The following is a 17,139-nucleotide window of genomic DNA, read 5'->3' on the forward strand; positions in this document are numbered from 1 at the left end:
CTGGCAAAACAAATATTTTAAATAAGAGAATGCTACAGTAATTATAAGGCAATCATTTCAAAGTCTAGATGGAGGCCAGGTGCAGTGGCTCATGCCTGTAATCCCAGCACTTTGGGAGGCGGAGGCAGGTGGATCACTTGAGGTCAGGAGTTCAAGACCAGCCTGGCCAACATGGTGAAACCTTGTCTCTACTAAAAATACAAAAATTACCCGGGTGTGGTGGCATGTGCCTATAATCCCAGCCACTCAGGAGACTGAGACAGGAGAATCGCTGGAAACAGGAGGTGGAGGTTGCAGTGAGCTGAGATTGCACCACTGCATCAGCATGAGCAAGAGAGTGAGACTCAGTTAAAAAAGCAAAAAACAAACAAACAAAAAAAATCTAGATGGAAATGTGGAACATTACAAATCAAATAAATACAAAGAAGCTGATAAAGAAAATTTTTCTCTCCTATGAAATCTGATTACAAGCATTCAGGTTGTACATGAGTTTTGTTTTGTTTTAATCACCTTGTCAAACTTCCTTTCTCTGACAACTCTCTGATATTCTTACTACTCTCATCATTTTCATAGAATATACCAGAAGCATGAATTTTGTGATGACTTACAAGATTTGATCGCCAACTAAAGCTCTTACCACATATTGCACATTTGTAAGGTTTCTCCCCAGTGTGAACTCGCCTATGATACTGTAGTTGTGAAGACCGACTGAAGACTTTACCACACACATCACATTTGTATGGTTTCTCTCCTGTGTGGACACTCTGATGAAGTTGGAGACTTGAGGCCTGACTGAAGTGCTTCCCACACTCTCCACATGTATATGGCTTTTCTCCAGTGTGCACCCTCTGATGCATGTCAAGATTCAAGCTCCATTTGAAGCCCTTTCCACACTCCCCACATTTGTATGGCTTTTCTCCAGTGTGGACTTTTTGATGGGCTTGAAGGTGTGCACTCCGACTGAAGCTCTTCCCACACTCTTCACATTTAAATGGTTTTTCCCCACTGTGAACTCTCTGATGGGTCAGAAGATGTGAGGCCTGACTGAAGACCTTCCCACACTCCTCACAATTATATGGCTTCTCTCCTGTGTGTATCCTACAATGAATTTTAAGATCTGCTCTACGACTGAATCCCTTTCCGCACTCTTCACATTTGTACGGTTTCTCGCCGGTATGGATCAGCTGGTGAATCTGAAGTCGTGAGCTCTGATTGAAGCCCTGCCCACACTCCTCACACTTATAAGGTTTCTGTACACTATGGGCTTTCAGATGGATTTTAAGATATGAACTCTGACGGAAAGCTTTCCCACATACCTCACATTTATAGGGTTTCTCCCCTGTGTGGACCACCAAATGTACTTCATAATGAATTTTCATTCTGAAGCTCTTCCCACACTCATTGCATTTGTACGGCTTCTCTCCAGTGTGGACTCCCTGATGGGCCTGAAAACTTGAACTGTAAATGAAACCCTTACCACACACTTTACATACATATGGTTTCTCTCCAGTGTGGATTCTCCGATGGGCTTGAAATTGTGAAGGCTGAATAAAGCACTTACCACATTCTTCACACTTATAAGGTTTCTCTCCTGTGTGGACCCTTTGATGGATACGAAGATTTGAGCTACAAGTGAAACACTTACCACAATCCTCACATTTGTATGGTTTCTCTCCTGTGTGGACCATGCAATGATTATTAAGTGCTGATCTACGACGGAAATTCTTACCACATGTATCACATTTGAATGGTTTCTCCCCAGTATGGATTCTCTGATGTTCCTGAAGATGGGAAGCATGTATGAAGGCCCTCCCACATTCCTCACAATTGTAAGGTTTCTCTCCTGTGTGTAATTTGCAATGCACAGTAAGTGTTGATCTACGACTGAAGCCTTTTCCACATTCCACACATTTGAATGGTTTTTCTACAGTGTGGACTCTCTGATGAGTTTGCAGATGTGAGCTTTGACTAAATTCCTTACCACACACATCACACTTATAGCGTTTCTCTCCCATGTGGACTCTCTGATGAATATGAAGTGCTGAGATGTAACAGAAGCTTTTTCCACACTCATCACAGGAATGAGACTTCTCTCCTGGGTATAACTGTTGATGAAGGTCAAAGTTGCAGGCATCAGTGAAGGACTTTTTGTCCTCATTAGATTGGTAAAGCTTCTGTTCCATGTGAGTTGTATATAGTCCTGCCCTAACCTGGCAAGACAAATCACCTTGTTTGGGGAACTGAGAAATATTTATCATAGAGTCTTCATACTTGACTAAATCACTTGCAATCTGTTTCCAGATTTGCCCCCAGGAAAGCTCTTCATGTGGTCCTGCCTCCATCTCACTTTGGATCTTGTCTGCTGTAAGGACAGAGAATTCAGAGATGTGAAAACTGAAGGCTCTGTAAAGTTTTCAAGATGTCATACTTAGGAGAGAGCATGGGATTTTAACAAATCCAGAGACGGTCCAGTTTGTGTAATGGTCTTTTCCACTGTGTATCATGATCTCTGATTTGCATGCCTAGAGAAATCAAGAGGTAGTCTAATTGGTTGCTATCTACTAGGCATTAGACCATACCAAGTCTCCTATGTGAGATACAAGTTAGAAGTCAGAGTTAATTTTAAAAATTAATAATATGATACAAATTGTACTGCCATTTCCACTGAATTTTAAAGTCAATATAGAATAACAAATAGTAAATTACATAAATATGAAAAGCATAGGCTATGGTTATGCCTGTATAGCTCAGCATTTTGGGAGGCTGGGGCAGAAGGATATAGTTTGAGGCCAAGGTTTGAGACCAGTCTGGGCAACAAAGCAAGAATGTTTCTCTATTAAAAATATTAAAAGGCCAAGTGTGGTGGCTCATGCCTGTAATCCCAGCCCTTTGGGAGGCTGAGGCGGGTGGATTACCTGAGGTCAGGAGTTCGAGACCAGCCTGGGCAACATGGTGAAACCCCATCCCTATTAAAAATGCAAAAATTAGCTGGGCGTGGTGGCTGGTGCCTGTAATCCCAGCCTCTCTGGAGGCTGAGGGAGGAGAATGGCTTGAACCCAGGAGGTGGAGGTTGCAGTGAGCTAAGATCACGCCACTGCACTCCAGCCTGGGGGACAAGAGCAAGACTCCATCTCAAATAAATAAATAAATAAAATTAAAAGTTAAAAAAAATGTAGATAATATGAATCAACTAGAACTTCAAGGGAAAGCAAGAAAATAATCAAATACTTTGCAGTTTAGGTTCATGTTACATATTCAAATTATTAAATAACCTGAAATGTTTATATTTACATGTTCAAAGTACAGCTGACCCTTGAACAACACAGGTTTGAATTGCATGTGTCCACTTATACATGGATTTTCTTCCGTCTCTGTCATCCCTGAGCCAGCAAGACCAACCCCTCATCTTCCTCCTTAAAATTTTCTTAATAACATTTTCTCTTCTCTCTATTGCAAGAATAAAGAATTCTTTCTTTATTATAAGAATACAGTATATAATACATTATAACATACAAAATATGTGTTAATTGACTGTTTATGTTATCAGTAGACCTTTTAAATTTTAGGGAGCAGTCAAAAGTTATACATGGATTTTTACTGTGAGGGGAATTGGTGTCCCCAACCCCCACATTGTTCAAGAGTCAACCATATTCTTGAATATTCTGCAAAACATATAGACTTAATCTTATTTTTCTGTGTTGATAGACATTAAATGAGTTGGCAACTATTATAAACTCTTGACCACTTCTAATATAACTTACATTTAAAATGTGTCTTCTGAAAAGTTTATTCTTAATAATATTCCAAAATGTTTAACCTTGTACGAAGAGATCTAAATATTTAGAAATAATTTTTTAAATGAACTCTTCCACAAAATTTAGTGGAAAGAAGTACCTCTAAGGAAATTTTTACAGGGGAAAAACTTACTCCCCTCTCTTCAGGAATAGTGATTTAAAAGCTGCCTCTTGGCAGGGTGCAGTGGCTCACACCTGTAATTCCAGCACTTTGGGAGGCTGAAGCCAGAGGATCATGTGAGCCCAGGAGTTCAAGACCAGCCTGGACAACTTATCAAGACTCAATCCCTACTGAAAACCTTTTTAAAAATTGGCCAGATGTGGTGGCATGCACCTGTAGTTCCCACTACTTGGGAGGCTGAGATGGAGGATCGCTTGAATGCAGGAGTTAGAGGCTGCTGTGAGCCATGATTGTATCACTGTACTTCAGCCTGAATGACAAGAGTGAGACTCTGTCATGGGAAAAAAAAAAAAAAAAGTTGCCTCCTCCTTTGTATCAGTAGACATTTGTTAAATGGCGTCTACATAACTCTGCCCTGATCATTTTACTGGAAAGTTACTTCAATGTCTGGGTGACTGGAATGATTAAAATGACTTGCAGGCTGGGAGCAACTATCTAACCACATACTGACTAACATATAGCAGATAAACAGATGGTGAAACTTGAGCTTCTGTTGGCAAGTTTCCTATGTGAGGACAAAAGGGAAAGGAAGTTGAACTGATAACATACATTATTCTAAAATCTAGCAGTAATTCAGAACTCCAGAAAAAAAAAAGTGAAAAAGTAGGCTCCAATCTTTCACAACTGAGGTAGAGATGAGGAGATGAAAAAGATGATGTCACAGTGTAAACTTTGAAAGCCAATCTCACAGCAGGAGTTATATTCAGGCAGGAACTCTTCCCAGATAGTGATATGGACGGTTCCTCATGTCTTATGGGTCTCTGCTCAATGTCAGCTCATCAATGAGGCCTGCTTTGTTACCCACTGAAAAATAATGAATCCTGTCTTCACCCAATTCACCTCTGGTAATTTGAACTTGTTTATGTTCTTCACAGCACTTTCACCACTTGGACATACTAAGCTACTGGTTGTTTAATGTCTGTCCTTCCCACAACAATGCAGCATCAATGAGGGAAGGATTTTCTAATTCTGACATAATACTCATTTTACACTTTCCTCCTTTATAACCACTGTCCAGAACTATGCCTGTCACAGTGAATGCTCAATAAATGCATGTTGAATGAATAAATGAACCCCAGTTTGACTTTTTCATGTGAGAATTTAAGCTAAGTCCTAGAAGAAAAACATCTTTTCCAAATAAGTTATTCAAAGTAGGAAAAGAACAGAAAATTTTAATTTTGCAGAGAAGCTGAAAAGCCATACAAGGGACAGGTGCATCCAGGATGAGGCTAATAATAAAATTTGAAGGTGGCAAGAATCACTTGGGATGAAAAGAAAGCAGAAAGGCCTATATACTGGTTCCTTCTGAAGCTCTGAATATAGATAAGTTGGGCCTTTCACAACAGTTTTTCAATTAACAACTGTAGCCCTTTAATGAGCTGTGAAATAAATTTAAAAGCTTGTAATAAGCATTCAGAAAAAAACAACCAGGATAGAAACTATCAGAGCATTACCACCAGCAGGAAAGGGGTCCTTAGGTGAAATGCTTACTAAAGCTATAATGTCAATCTACACAGACATGAATTGTTTGTTTTTTGTTCTGGTTAGAGTAAAAGATGCATTTCTTGCTGTGGCTCATGCTCAAAAGAGCTAAAAAAACTTGGGTTCTAGAAGGTACCTGGTCCTTAATTAAACAAACTGCTTCAAATAGAAAGACAATTTCCAAGCATGACACCTTGAAAAACTATGAATAGGAGAGTATGCAACTCTTGGTATATTATATATACATATGATGAATATATGATTATATTTAACAAACTGACCCTTAAGAATAGTAGTTTTTTGAGGGGTACAAGTCTCTCTGATGATGTGACAATTTTGAGCAAGAAGTTTCTTCATTCTTCCCAGGTTATAATGTCAACCAGTTGAAAATAAAAGCCAAGTCTTTATTAAAATAAAAGAAAAATTGTGATATACACACACACACACACACACACACACACACACGCATGATTTTTTTTTGAGACAGTCTCACTCTGTTGCCCAGGCGAGTGCAGTGGCACAATCTCAGTTCACTGCAACCTCCACCTCCCGGGTTCAAGTGATTCTTCTGCTTCAGCCTCCAGAGTAGCTGGGATTACAGGTGCATACCACCATGCCCAGCTAATTTTTATATTTTTAGTAAAGACAGGGTTTCATCATGTTGGTCAGGCTGGTCTGGAACTTCTGACCTCATGATCCACCCACCTCGGCCTCTCAAAGTGCTGGAATTACAGGCATGAGCCACCACACCCAGCCAACATCTATATTCTTTAACATATGCTTAATGGCTACTACATTCATAGAAAATAAAAGCACAGCATATTTTTGAACCAGAGAGTCAGGCAACATTCAGCTGTGTAACTTTTGCCACTCAAACCTTAAATCTTCCACTGCTGGCACAGGGGAGGTGAAACCCGCGGGCAGTGATGTGGATGGGCACTTTAGAAGAAGCAAAAGTAGTAAAGATGGGTAGTCTGTTGAAAGGAAAGCAGCTTGCAACCTAGCTACCATCTGACACATTAGGAAATAGTTATCTTCTTGTGTGGTGAGCTGTCTCAGAAGTAGACATCAGAATCTTCATTCAAAATTATTCCTTCCCAGAAATGAATGTGTTCCATACTATGGAAGTCTCCAGGAAAGCCACTGGGAAGGTTTGTTACTCAGTGTGGTCACAACCACAATGCTTGTAAGTTTTCATGGGATGAGGGTCAAATGCACACACAAACACACATACATGTGAAGGGCACCTAAGGAAGAAGAAACTGGACATACAGCCATCAGAAAACAAATAATGTTCTGCAACACCCTTCATTCACTCTGGTTTGTGTATGACCTGTCCTAGCGGCAAGACTCCTAGAGTGAGGTCACATCCAACCATTAATGCCTTCATTATGCCAACAAATATTTATATAAACAGATATCTGCCATGTAACAGGACTATTTAGGCACTGATGATACAGCAATAAACAAAACAAAAAAAATTCCTCCACTCTTGGAGATTATATTCCACTGGGGAGAAAGAAGGGATAAGCAAGTAAACCAAAGTCTATGAGACACAAGAGAAGGCAGAGCAGAGAGTAAAGGATGGCATTTCCAGTAAGGTGGTCAGAAAAGGCCTTCACCGTGAAATTAAAATTGAGCAGACACCTGAATGAAGTAAGAGAGGGGCCAAGAGGATTTTAGGTGAGTTTTTCCAGGCAGAGAGAAGGGCAAATAAGGGCTTTGAGGCAGAAGTATCTGTAGTTGGCAGAATAATAGTCCCTGAAAGAATCCACGTTCTAATTCTCATCCTAAGAATACGTCAGGTTATAACAAAGCGTAATTAAGGTTGCAAATCAGCTGACCTAAAAATAGAAGGCAATTCTATATTATCCAGGTGGGCCCAGTGCAGTTAGAAGAGTCCTTACAAAGTGGAAAAAGGATGAAGACAGAATAAAAGTGAAATGTGACTATAGAAGAATGATCAGAGAGGCAGTGTTGCTGACTGCGAAGAGGGCCACAAGCTATGAAATTTGGCAGCCTCTAGACACTGAAAAGGTAAGGATACAGATTCTGCTTCCCTAAAGCCTCCAGGAAAAAATGCAGACCTGCTGACAGCTTGATTTCAGCCCAGTGAGACCCATGTTGGACTTCAAACAAAGAACTGAAAGACAATACATTTTTATCCTTTAATCCACTCAGTTTGTGGTAATATGTACAGCAGCAGGAAGAAACAGTGTCCAGGTTGGGCACGGTGGCTCATGTCTATAATCCCGGCACTTTGGGAGGCTGAGGCAGGTGGATTACTTGAGGTCAGTAGTTTGAGACCAGCCTGCCAACCTGGTGAAATCCCATCTCTACAAAAAAAATACAAAAATCAGCCAGGCATGGTTACAGGAACCTGTAATCCCAGCTACTTGGGAGGCTGAGGCAAGAGAACCACTTGAACCTGGGAGGTGGAGGCTGCAGTGAGCCGAGATTGTGCCAGTGAGCCTGGCCGACAGAGCGAGACTCTGTCTTAATAATAATAATAATAATATAGTGTCCTTAGCCGGTCTGGGAAACAGTAGGGAGGATGATGTGGTTGGAAAAGATGGAGCAAGAGGTAGAATACAGGAGATGTAGTCAGAGAGGCAGAGAGGGATGAAGAGCAGAACACATAGGACTCTATAAGCTCCTATAAAAGGCTTCAACTTTAAGAAAAATAAGAAGCCATTCAGAGTTGTTTGTTTTTTTCCTTTTCTCAAACTGTAAATCCGGCCTCTATAAATCATCACTTCAGCCAATTGGTCCCAGGCCAAGGTCCCAGGCCAAGCTAAGCCATACTTTCTCCAAAATAGCCCACAAACTAAGCACATTCCTTCTCCTTGCCAGTCCACAAAAATCCCACACCCCAGTTTCATAGGGGGGCACCCTATTTGGGTCCCCCTTTCTGCTGGCAAAAAGCTTTCTTCTTTTACTTATTAAACTTTCACTCGAACCTCACTTTTCTGTCTGCGTTCCTTAATCTTCTTAAAAAATAAACAAAAAACTCTGGGTGTTATCTCAAACAACAAAAAACTGTTACATCTTGTTGCATTGCTAAACTACATTTCTAACCAATGTCTATTTTCTTTTTCTTTCACTCTTTTTTTTTTTTTTTTGAGGCCGTCTCACTGTCACCCAGACTGGAGTACAGTGGCATGAGCTAGGCTGACTACAACCTCCGCCTCCCAGGTTCAAGTGATTCTGATGCCTCAGTCTCCCAAGTAGCTGGGATAACAGGCATGTACCACCACACCTGGTCAATTTTCATATTTTTCACTTTTTAGTAGAGATGGAGTTTCGCCATGTTGGCCAGGCTGGTCTCGAACTCCCGAACTCTGGTGATCCACCCACTTCGGCCTCCCAAAGTGCTGGGATAACAGGTGTGAGCCACCATGCTCAGCCCTAGTCTATCTTCATTAAATCTCCTCCCATGGATTCTCACACCACTCATGCAATTAACCAGTTTTATTTGCTACGTATTCCATTTCTTTTAATGAACTCTGACATTTTCTATCTCATTTCATTTCACTAAAATCTGTTGATGGAAAAGTCAGGTGCACAAATGTGGGTGACTAATTCAAAACCTCCAAAGTGTTGAACACCTGAAGACACAAAATCACTCCAGGAGACTGACATTTAGTGTCACAAGGCTCATGTGCTCACCCACTGAGAGCAGGTTCCTGAAGTTCTCCAGCATCACATCTCTGTACAGATTCCTCTGGAGAGGGTCCAGCAGCCCCAGCTCCTCCTCAGTGAAGACCACTGCCACGTCTTTGAAGGTCAGTCCCTCCTATAACATCAAACACACCTTGCTTCAGCATTATTAACAACCACTTGAAAAGAAACAGCACTGAGAAGGTGGAAAGTATGCGGGGTAAGTTGGTCCACATTTTCAGAGACTTAATGTGTAGATTTCTCAGCCCTTCCCCTTCCATCTTACCAATGCCACACTTCCATTTTCCTTAGCGTCAGTAAAAGTACATCAGTGACAATAGCCTTCGATGTTGCCTTTGTGCCTTCACTGAGTCTATTTGTAAGTAACCATCTAGAACTCTAAATGATGCATCCTGAGCCATACAGGTTTCAGCTTTTGGTAAATATTATCAATTGCCCCAGAAACATTTAGCAAGTCAGAACCAACATAATGATAACATCCACCTTCCTCCTCTCACACAGGAACCCTGGATGCTATCCCTTTTCATTAAAGTCTGCCAAACTAACAAGCTTTGGGGAACATATCTGGAACTGCTACATAGTTTTCCTTCTGTATACCCAGGGTACACAGCACCATCACTACCTGCAGCATTTGGTGTCATGATCTGGAGCCATCATACCTCAGTGTACACCACAAGGGTGCCCTTCAAAGTTGTGTGACCTTGGATAAGTTCACCTAGTTTCATCTTGGGTATGACGTTTCTTCCATGACAGAGTTCTTTCAGAGGTTGAACAAGAGACTACATACAGCATTTAGAATACTGCATGGCACAGATGAAGTGCCTAACAAACATTAGCTATTATTTATTATTATCATCATCTATTTCATCTCACTTCATGACTGCATATTATTCAAGGGAACTGATGATCTGTACCTACCTGTTCTAAATAATGAATATTTAATTTTAAATATTTTTCTCATTATTGCCAATCCAGCAAAAACATCATTTTACGTGGATCTTACTTTTTTTATTTTTATTTTATTTTTGATTCAGTTCTCAGCCAAAACTTTTTTTTTTTTGAGACTGAGTTTCGCTCTTGTTGCCCAGGCTGGAGTGGAATGGCGTGATCTCGGCTCACTGTAACCTCTGCCTCCCAGATTCGAGTGATTCTCCTGCCTCAGCCTCCCAAGTAGCTGGGATTACAGGCATGCGTCACCATGCTTGGCTAATTTTGTATTTTCAGTAGAGACAGGGTTTCACCATGTTGGTCAGGCTAGTCTTGAACTTCTGACCTCAGGTGATCCGCCTGCGTTGGCCTCCCAAAGTTCTGGGATTACAGGCACGAGCTACCACGCCAAGTAGATCTTACTTTCATATGTATTTAAAATGATTGCAGGCCACGCACAGTGGCTCACACCTGTAATCCCAGCACTTTGGCAGGCCAAGGCTGGTGGGCTGCTTGAGCCCAGGAGTTCAAGACCAGCCTGGCCAACATGGTGAGACCCTGTCTCTACAAAAAATTAGCTGCATGTGGTGGTGTGTGCTTGTGGCCCCACGTACTCAGAAGGCTGAGGTGAGAGAATTGCTTGAGCCCAGGAAATCAAGGTTGTGGTGAGCCATGATCGCACCACTGCACTCTAGCCTGGGTGACAGGGTGAGACCCTGTCCCAAAAAAATAAGTAAAGTAATTGCAAATGAAAAATAAAACACCTAAAAATAAACACAATTAAAATTATAATCACATAATGGCAGATTTTCTTCCTAACCTTTTTCCTGCCTCCCTAATCTTTCAAGAGAATACAAGTACCTTGTTTCTCTACGTGATGACCAACATCAGGTTACAAATTTTCCAATGGTTTTGGTAATCTAATTAAGAATAACATTTCTTTTTTTTTTGAGATGGAGTTTCACTCCTGTTGTCCAGGCTGGAGTGCAATGGCGCAATCTCAGCTCACTGCAACCTCTGCCTCCTGGGTTCATGCGATTCTCCTGCCTCAGCCTCCCAAGTAGCTGTGATTACAGGCATGCGCCACCATGCCCAGCTAATTTTGTATTTTTAGTAGAGACGGGGTTTCTCCATGTTGGTCAGGCTAGTCTTGAACTCTTGACCTCAGAAGTTCCGCCTGCCTTGGCCTCCCAAAGTGCTGTGATTACAGGCATGAGCCACCGCACCAGCCAACAATTCTTTTTATTATTCTTACTTACTTGATTATAAATGAATACCAGTCTTTATTATGAATTTCATCTTTTTTGGCACCTGTGTGGTAAATATTTTTGCCCTAGCTTGTTATGTTTTCTCCTAATACTCTGTAAGGTATCTTTTGTCATGGAGTAATTTAAAGGTTTTATATAATCACTGTGCTGATCATCGTCCTTGTGCACCCAGAGTGCTGAGCATCTTAATGCACCTGAGGGGCTGCCACGTTAGGAAGACAAGGTGTCCCCCAATACCTGTGGACGTCATCACCCAACAGGGCACTCCAGACACCCACACCACGGGTCATTCAATTGAGAAATATTTGTTTCCTTTTGTCTCTCACTTTCACTTGAATGGAATGGCTAATGTTCCTGACCCCTGACTTCCTATGCCAATCTCAGCAGGTTTCTCATATTTCACCTGTTTAAGAGAAAGAAGAGGCCAGGAACCTCCTCATTCCACTGCTCTGAGTAAATGCAGTAACAGAACACAAGTGACTGGCAAATGTTCAGCATCACTGGACGTTTTAAATGAAGGTTACTACCTACTACTTTGGTCAAACTGGTTACTACATGAAGGCCTAAGACACTAGTAAATAAAATGCATACAAAGTATGATTGAGGCATGGAGAACACAGAATCTAGCCCTTCCTATATGAACAATATTTGTGTAAAGCAGCATTATAGCCTGTTGTGCTATGCCATGTTAGAATATTCTATCTACAAAACAGCCAATGTGGTACACGTCAAAAGTACCCTTTCAAAATTGAGCTTCCAGTACCTTAAAGACAAAAAAATCAGCAGAAAGTTTTCAGAATTGATTTTTGAGGAAAAGGTTATATAGGAAAATTGTCACTGCAGTGTTATTTAAAACAATGAAATTCTTAAATCACCTACTTGTCCGTGAGTGGGAAGTAGTCAAAAATAAAAAGAAACATTAATTAAATGGGAATATAGCATAACCTCAAAAAATGAACATTATTTAGTACCTAATAAAAAATAATAATTAAAAATGAGATACATATGAATACTAATATAGTTATGAATGCACATTAGGAAAAGACTATAAGAAAATAAAAACGGCTAATATGTAAGCAGAGAGGTGGGAGAACTGTTCATTCCCACTAATTTTTCTACTCTATAAGAGAAATACAGTTGTCCTTCAATATGCTTAGGGAATTGGTTCAAGGACCTCTGAGGATACCGTAATTTGTGATGCTCAAATCTCTTATCTAAAACAGTGTTTGTAGTATAGTCAGCCCTCCACATCCGTGAGTTCCACATCCGTAGACTCAACCAACCACAAAAGGAAAATACATATGGTCAGCCTTACATATACTCAGGTTTCAATCTGCAGTTGGTTGAATCCACAGATGCAAAACTCAAAGATGCATAACCCCTAGATGTGAAACCCACAGATACAGAAGGTCGACTGACTGCAATAATGAAATAAACAACGTCTAAAACCAAAGTCAACTCAAAAGGCAGAGTTGTTCTTGAGTCTTCCTGAGCAAACATGACAATGTGAATAGTGAGATGGAATTTTAACAGCAAGACAGGCAAGCCTTATTCACCTTGAATGTGGTCATTTTTCCTCCTGTTTCTGGGAATTTGCAGAGTCCTGAGTTATGCCATTTGAGAGAAGGCAGAATCGTGCCTGGAACACTATTGAAGACATAAAAAGTCTTTTTAAAGTTTTTTAAAATCAGGAAATAGTCATAGGAGTAACAATAATGAGAAGAATAAGAATGAGCACGACAGAATATGGCAGGTCACAAGTTTATTATCTCTTTATTTGGAAATTTCCATGGATAAACAGATAAGCAGAAAAACACTGAGAAAAGTATAGTAAAAAGTTTGTAAAACATTTATAAGAGTGACATGAAAGGATGGCCAGGGATGTCCCCACCAACACAGAGGTGTATTGTAAATTAGCACATGAATGTTCACAGCAGCATTATTCATAATCCCAAACTGTACACAACCAAAATGCCCTCCTATGGAAAAATGGATAGACAAATCCTGGCATAGCCATACAATGGAATCTTATTTGGAAATTGAGAGGAATGAAGTACTCACTCATGCTACAACTTGCGTGAACCTTGGAAACACTATCCTGAGTTGAAGAAGCCAGGCACACAAAACCACAGATTGTATGATTTCATGTATATGAAATGTCCAGAACAGACAAATGTATATAAAGAAAAAGTAGCTTACTTGTTGATGGGGGTTTGGGTAAGAATGGGGATTAACTGTAAATGAGCAATAATGATCTAAGCTAAATTATAATGATTACGGCACTCAGCAAAGTTCCTAAAGATGACTGAATTGTACACTTGAAATTGGTGAATTCTATGATAGGTAAAGTCCACCTCAATAAAGTTGGAAAAAAATTATTAATCTACATGTCATTGAATTTAAAAAGACTGAGTCCTGAGTCCATATTGATAGAATATTTACTTTTGAATGAATACATACGTAAACAGAGCAACAGGATGCTCTTCTTTACAGTATAATGCCCACTAACAAGTATATCTACCCATAAAAAGTAATTTAATTTTATTATTTATTTATTTGAGATAGAGTTTTGCTCTTGTGGCCCAGGCTGGAGTGAATGGTGCAATCTCAGCTCACTGCAATCTCCTCCTGCCGGGTTCAAGCAATTCTCATGCCTCAGCCACCCAAGTAGCTGGGACTACAGGCGCCCAACACCACATGCGGCTCATTTTTGTATCTTCAGTAGAGACAAGGGTTTTTGCCATGTTGGCCAGACTGGTCTCGAACTCCTGGACAGTGATCCACCAGCCTCGGCCTCCCTAAATGCTGGGATTACAGGTATAACCCACCATGCCCGACCCTCTATACTATTTTGCAGCTTTTCTATAGACTTAAAATTATATAATTACTGTATTAAAGTTTTTAAAAATCAGGAAATAGTCATAGGAGTAACAATAATGATAAGAATAAGAATGAGCATTACAGACTATGGCAGGTCACCAGTTTATTATCTCTTTATTTGGAAATTTCCATGGATAAACAGATAATTGAAAAACATTGAGAAAAGTATAGTAAAAAGTTTGTAAAACATTTATAAGTAAATAATTATAAACACAGAACCACTAAAACAAAATGCATTAGAAATTGAACCATTACTGCCAGGCGCGGTGGCTCACGCCTGTAATCCTAGCACTTTGGGAGGCTGAGGCAGACGGATTACGAGGTCAGGGGATGGAGAACATCCTGGCTAACACAGTGAAACCCAATCTCTACTAAAAATACAAAAATTAGCCGGGTGTGGTGGCACATGCCTGCAGTGCCAGGTACTTGGGAGGCTGAGGCAGGAGAATTGCTTGAACACAGGTGGTGGAGGCGGAGGTTGCAGTGAGCCAAGATCGCGCCACTGCACTCCAACATGGGTGACAGAGAGAGACTCCGTCTCAAAAAAAAAAAAAAAGAAAGAAAAAGAAAAAGAAATTAACCATTATTACTTTTCCAGCCTGGAATTATAGGTAATTAAAATTTTCATATCTTCATATTTCTGTAATTTCTGAGTGGTCCACAGTGATATGGTTCTATTAGAATGTGAAATGTTTTTAATAAATGAAACAAAATAGTTGACAGTTTTTAAAAACTCAGAAAACTCCAAGCAGATTAGCCTTGCTCTCAAGGTCCTTCAGTCAACTTCTAACTTACTTTCTCCACCTGAGTCCAGCTAGTTCCTCTGCCTCAGTGAGAATATATCCAAGAGATGATCAACTCGGGCTCTGACCCTGAATGCCTAGGTTCCAACCCCAGTTTCATCTCTTACTACTTGGGTGACTACGGGCAAATAACTGGTACTCCCTGCGTCTCACACTCATCTTTAGAGTGGAAAAAAGCAGTACCTCTCCACAAAGCCACAGTGTGGCTTAAACGTATTTAATTGTACACAGCCCCTACAATCGAAGTTAGTAATTAAGGCTTAATTATTATAAATACACATGCCCTATTACACATGCTACAAAAATACAGTCTCTGTAAAATAAAAATAAGTCACACTCACTCAGGTGGAGCTTTGCTTTCAGGAGCCAAGAAGTCACTCCGTTCAGTTCTTTTTCAGGCTGGGGAAGGAGAAAGCTGTGTGTGAAATACCCTCACCCGGTCACTGTCCTCAAGAAAAGTTAAATATCCCCCTCCCTTCGGGGAAGTGGACACAACCCTCGCCTTCCTAAAACGAGGTCAGAAGGCGTCGGGGATCGTCCAGCGTCCTGCAGGGATCAGAGACAAGGGCTTGGGGCTCCTCCTGCTGGAGTTCTGACGCCACCCGGGGACCTGACAGGCTTCGTGGAAAATTAACAAGAGACCACCAGTCACCAAGTGACAGGGGCTGCTTGTGCTGTGTAACCTATTTCAGTTTCCAAAACGATTCTACAAGGATGGTTCTAAAGTCCCTATTTTAAAGAACAGCAAAGAGAGGCCCAGGGAGATTAAGTAACACCCCAACATTAGACTGTAATGAAGTGGCCACGCGCCTGGAGTGCAGGGAGGAGGAGTGGGCGAGCTCAGAGCCCCGGAAATCCTGAAACCAGGAGAGACGAGACCCGACCAAGTCCCAATGACCCCGCCCCCGCCCCGCCCCGGGACGCGAGGAGAGCCCCCAGCCCAAGAAGGCCCCGCTGACAGAACAAAAGCCGCTGCCCTCGCCCCTCCAAACCTCTGCTCTCCAACGAGGATTCTTTTCCCATAACCGGACCGCCGGGTCCCGAGAAGACCCAAGCTTAAGTCTCTGATATTAGAAATGGCCCACAAAACGCGGAACTGGATCAAACTACCACGGAATGCCCGGCGGCAGCCGCACCACCCCCAAGCCCTCCCCGAGCGGAAGTGGCTGTGAAGCCACTGATCGTCGGGACTACATTTCCCAGAATCCCCGGGATCCGCCTGCAAACGGACCACGACTCCCCTGAGCGTTTGGATTACAGTCAGAACGCTGAGGGTAAACGTCCAGAATCTCAACGTTCAGGGGAAAGCGTTGATACTCCGCGATGCTCGTTGACTACGCTTCCCGAAACGCCATGGGGAAACGAATTCTATATCCCTGAGCGCCTGGTAGGGAATGTGGACTGTGACCCTGAAAGTCGTCCTTCCTCCTTCTCCTTGAGTCCTTGAGTGAAAATACTGAACAGACAGGAATTCCCGAAGTTTAAACGCCTCCCAGGACTACAGGAATGTTATTGGAAAGAGAACAAACGAGGAGATACAATCTTGAAGAAATAAACAGGGAATGTAGGGGTCAGTAGATAATTGAAAGAAGGCTAATGATTACTATAAATTGATAATATGAGGCTAAAACAAAGTTTAAAGAATGAGCAAAGTACAATGGTTTAGGAGAGGCAATGAAGAACAAAGAAGGTGCTAGCCCCTACTCCAGAAGCTGTGATACCACTGGTTTGGCCGGCAAAACAATCATCATTTGAGAGGGCCAGTGGGGAAGCCCTTGTACTCGAGGAAAAGCTATCTTTCTTCATTTACATTTTCATGGTATTCTGTATGCTGAAGAGGTAAAACACCAAATTTCAGAGAAGCTCGTAAATTGCCCAGTATTTCAAAGCAAGTGTAACTGGTGAAGCGTTTGGCATTGGTGTCAGACACCCAATGTCTATGATTCATTTAATGCAGTAGCATTGAGGAGGATCCTATACATGAGGGAACTTATTTGAGTTTCTTCCTTTATAGTTTTTGGTTAAAATGCCATTATTATAGTTAGTAATTTGGAATCTGGCTTATGTTCGTTAATACGAATTAATAATAGAATAAAGCAAAATCAGAAAACAGCCCATCTAAA

General features: G+C 41.3%; 1 protein-coding gene across 3 annotated transcripts; it reads right to left on the bottom strand.

Annotated features, from left to right (window-relative positions):
• Positions 1-50: 50 nt before the first annotated feature.
• On the bottom strand, positions 51-16,180 carry ZNF234 (zinc finger protein 234). 3 transcript variants are annotated; one of them, XM_012446544.3, is made up of 5 exons: positions 16,009-16,180; positions 15,358-15,415; positions 12,890-12,980; positions 9,127-9,253; positions 51-2,359 (listed from the first exon to the last, which is right to left on the bottom strand). In XM_012446544.3, the coding sequence occupies exons 3-5, from the start codon at positions 12,902-12,904 to the stop codon at positions 507-509; spliced, it is 1,995 nt and encodes a 664-aa protein (XP_012301967.2). In that variant the 5' UTR covers positions 12,905-12,980; positions 15,358-15,415; positions 16,009-16,180; the 3' UTR covers positions 51-506. The 3 variants fall into 3 exon arrangements, with proteins under 3 accessions (XP_012301967.2, XP_012301966.2, XP_064237268.1); XM_012446543.2 differs by having other exon boundaries at positions 51-2,362; positions 16,009-16,179; XM_064381198.1 differs by lacking the exons at positions 9,127-9,253; positions 12,890-12,980; positions 15,358-15,415; positions 16,009-16,180 and adding an exon at positions 3,292-3,344 and having other exon boundaries at positions 51-2,362.
• Positions 16,181-17,139: the final 959 nt, after the last annotated feature.

The sequence above is a fragment of the Aotus nancymaae genome, unplaced genomic scaffold (assembly GCF_030222135.1).
Source record: "Aotus nancymaae isolate 86718 unplaced genomic scaffold, 86718_ANA_hifiasm-v0.15.2.pri h1tg000028l, whole genome shotgun sequence".
Classification (NCBI taxonomy): Eukaryota; Metazoa; Chordata; class Mammalia; order Primates; family Aotidae; genus Aotus; species Aotus nancymaae.

Bases quoted from the DNA above. Each gene is read 5' to 3' on its own strand.
- ZNF234 (XM_012446543.2), bottom strand. The intron at 2,363-9,126 runs GTGAGCACATGA...CTGTCCTTACAG, and splicing joins CAGGAACCTGCTCTCAGTGG to CAGACAAGATCCAAAGTGAG.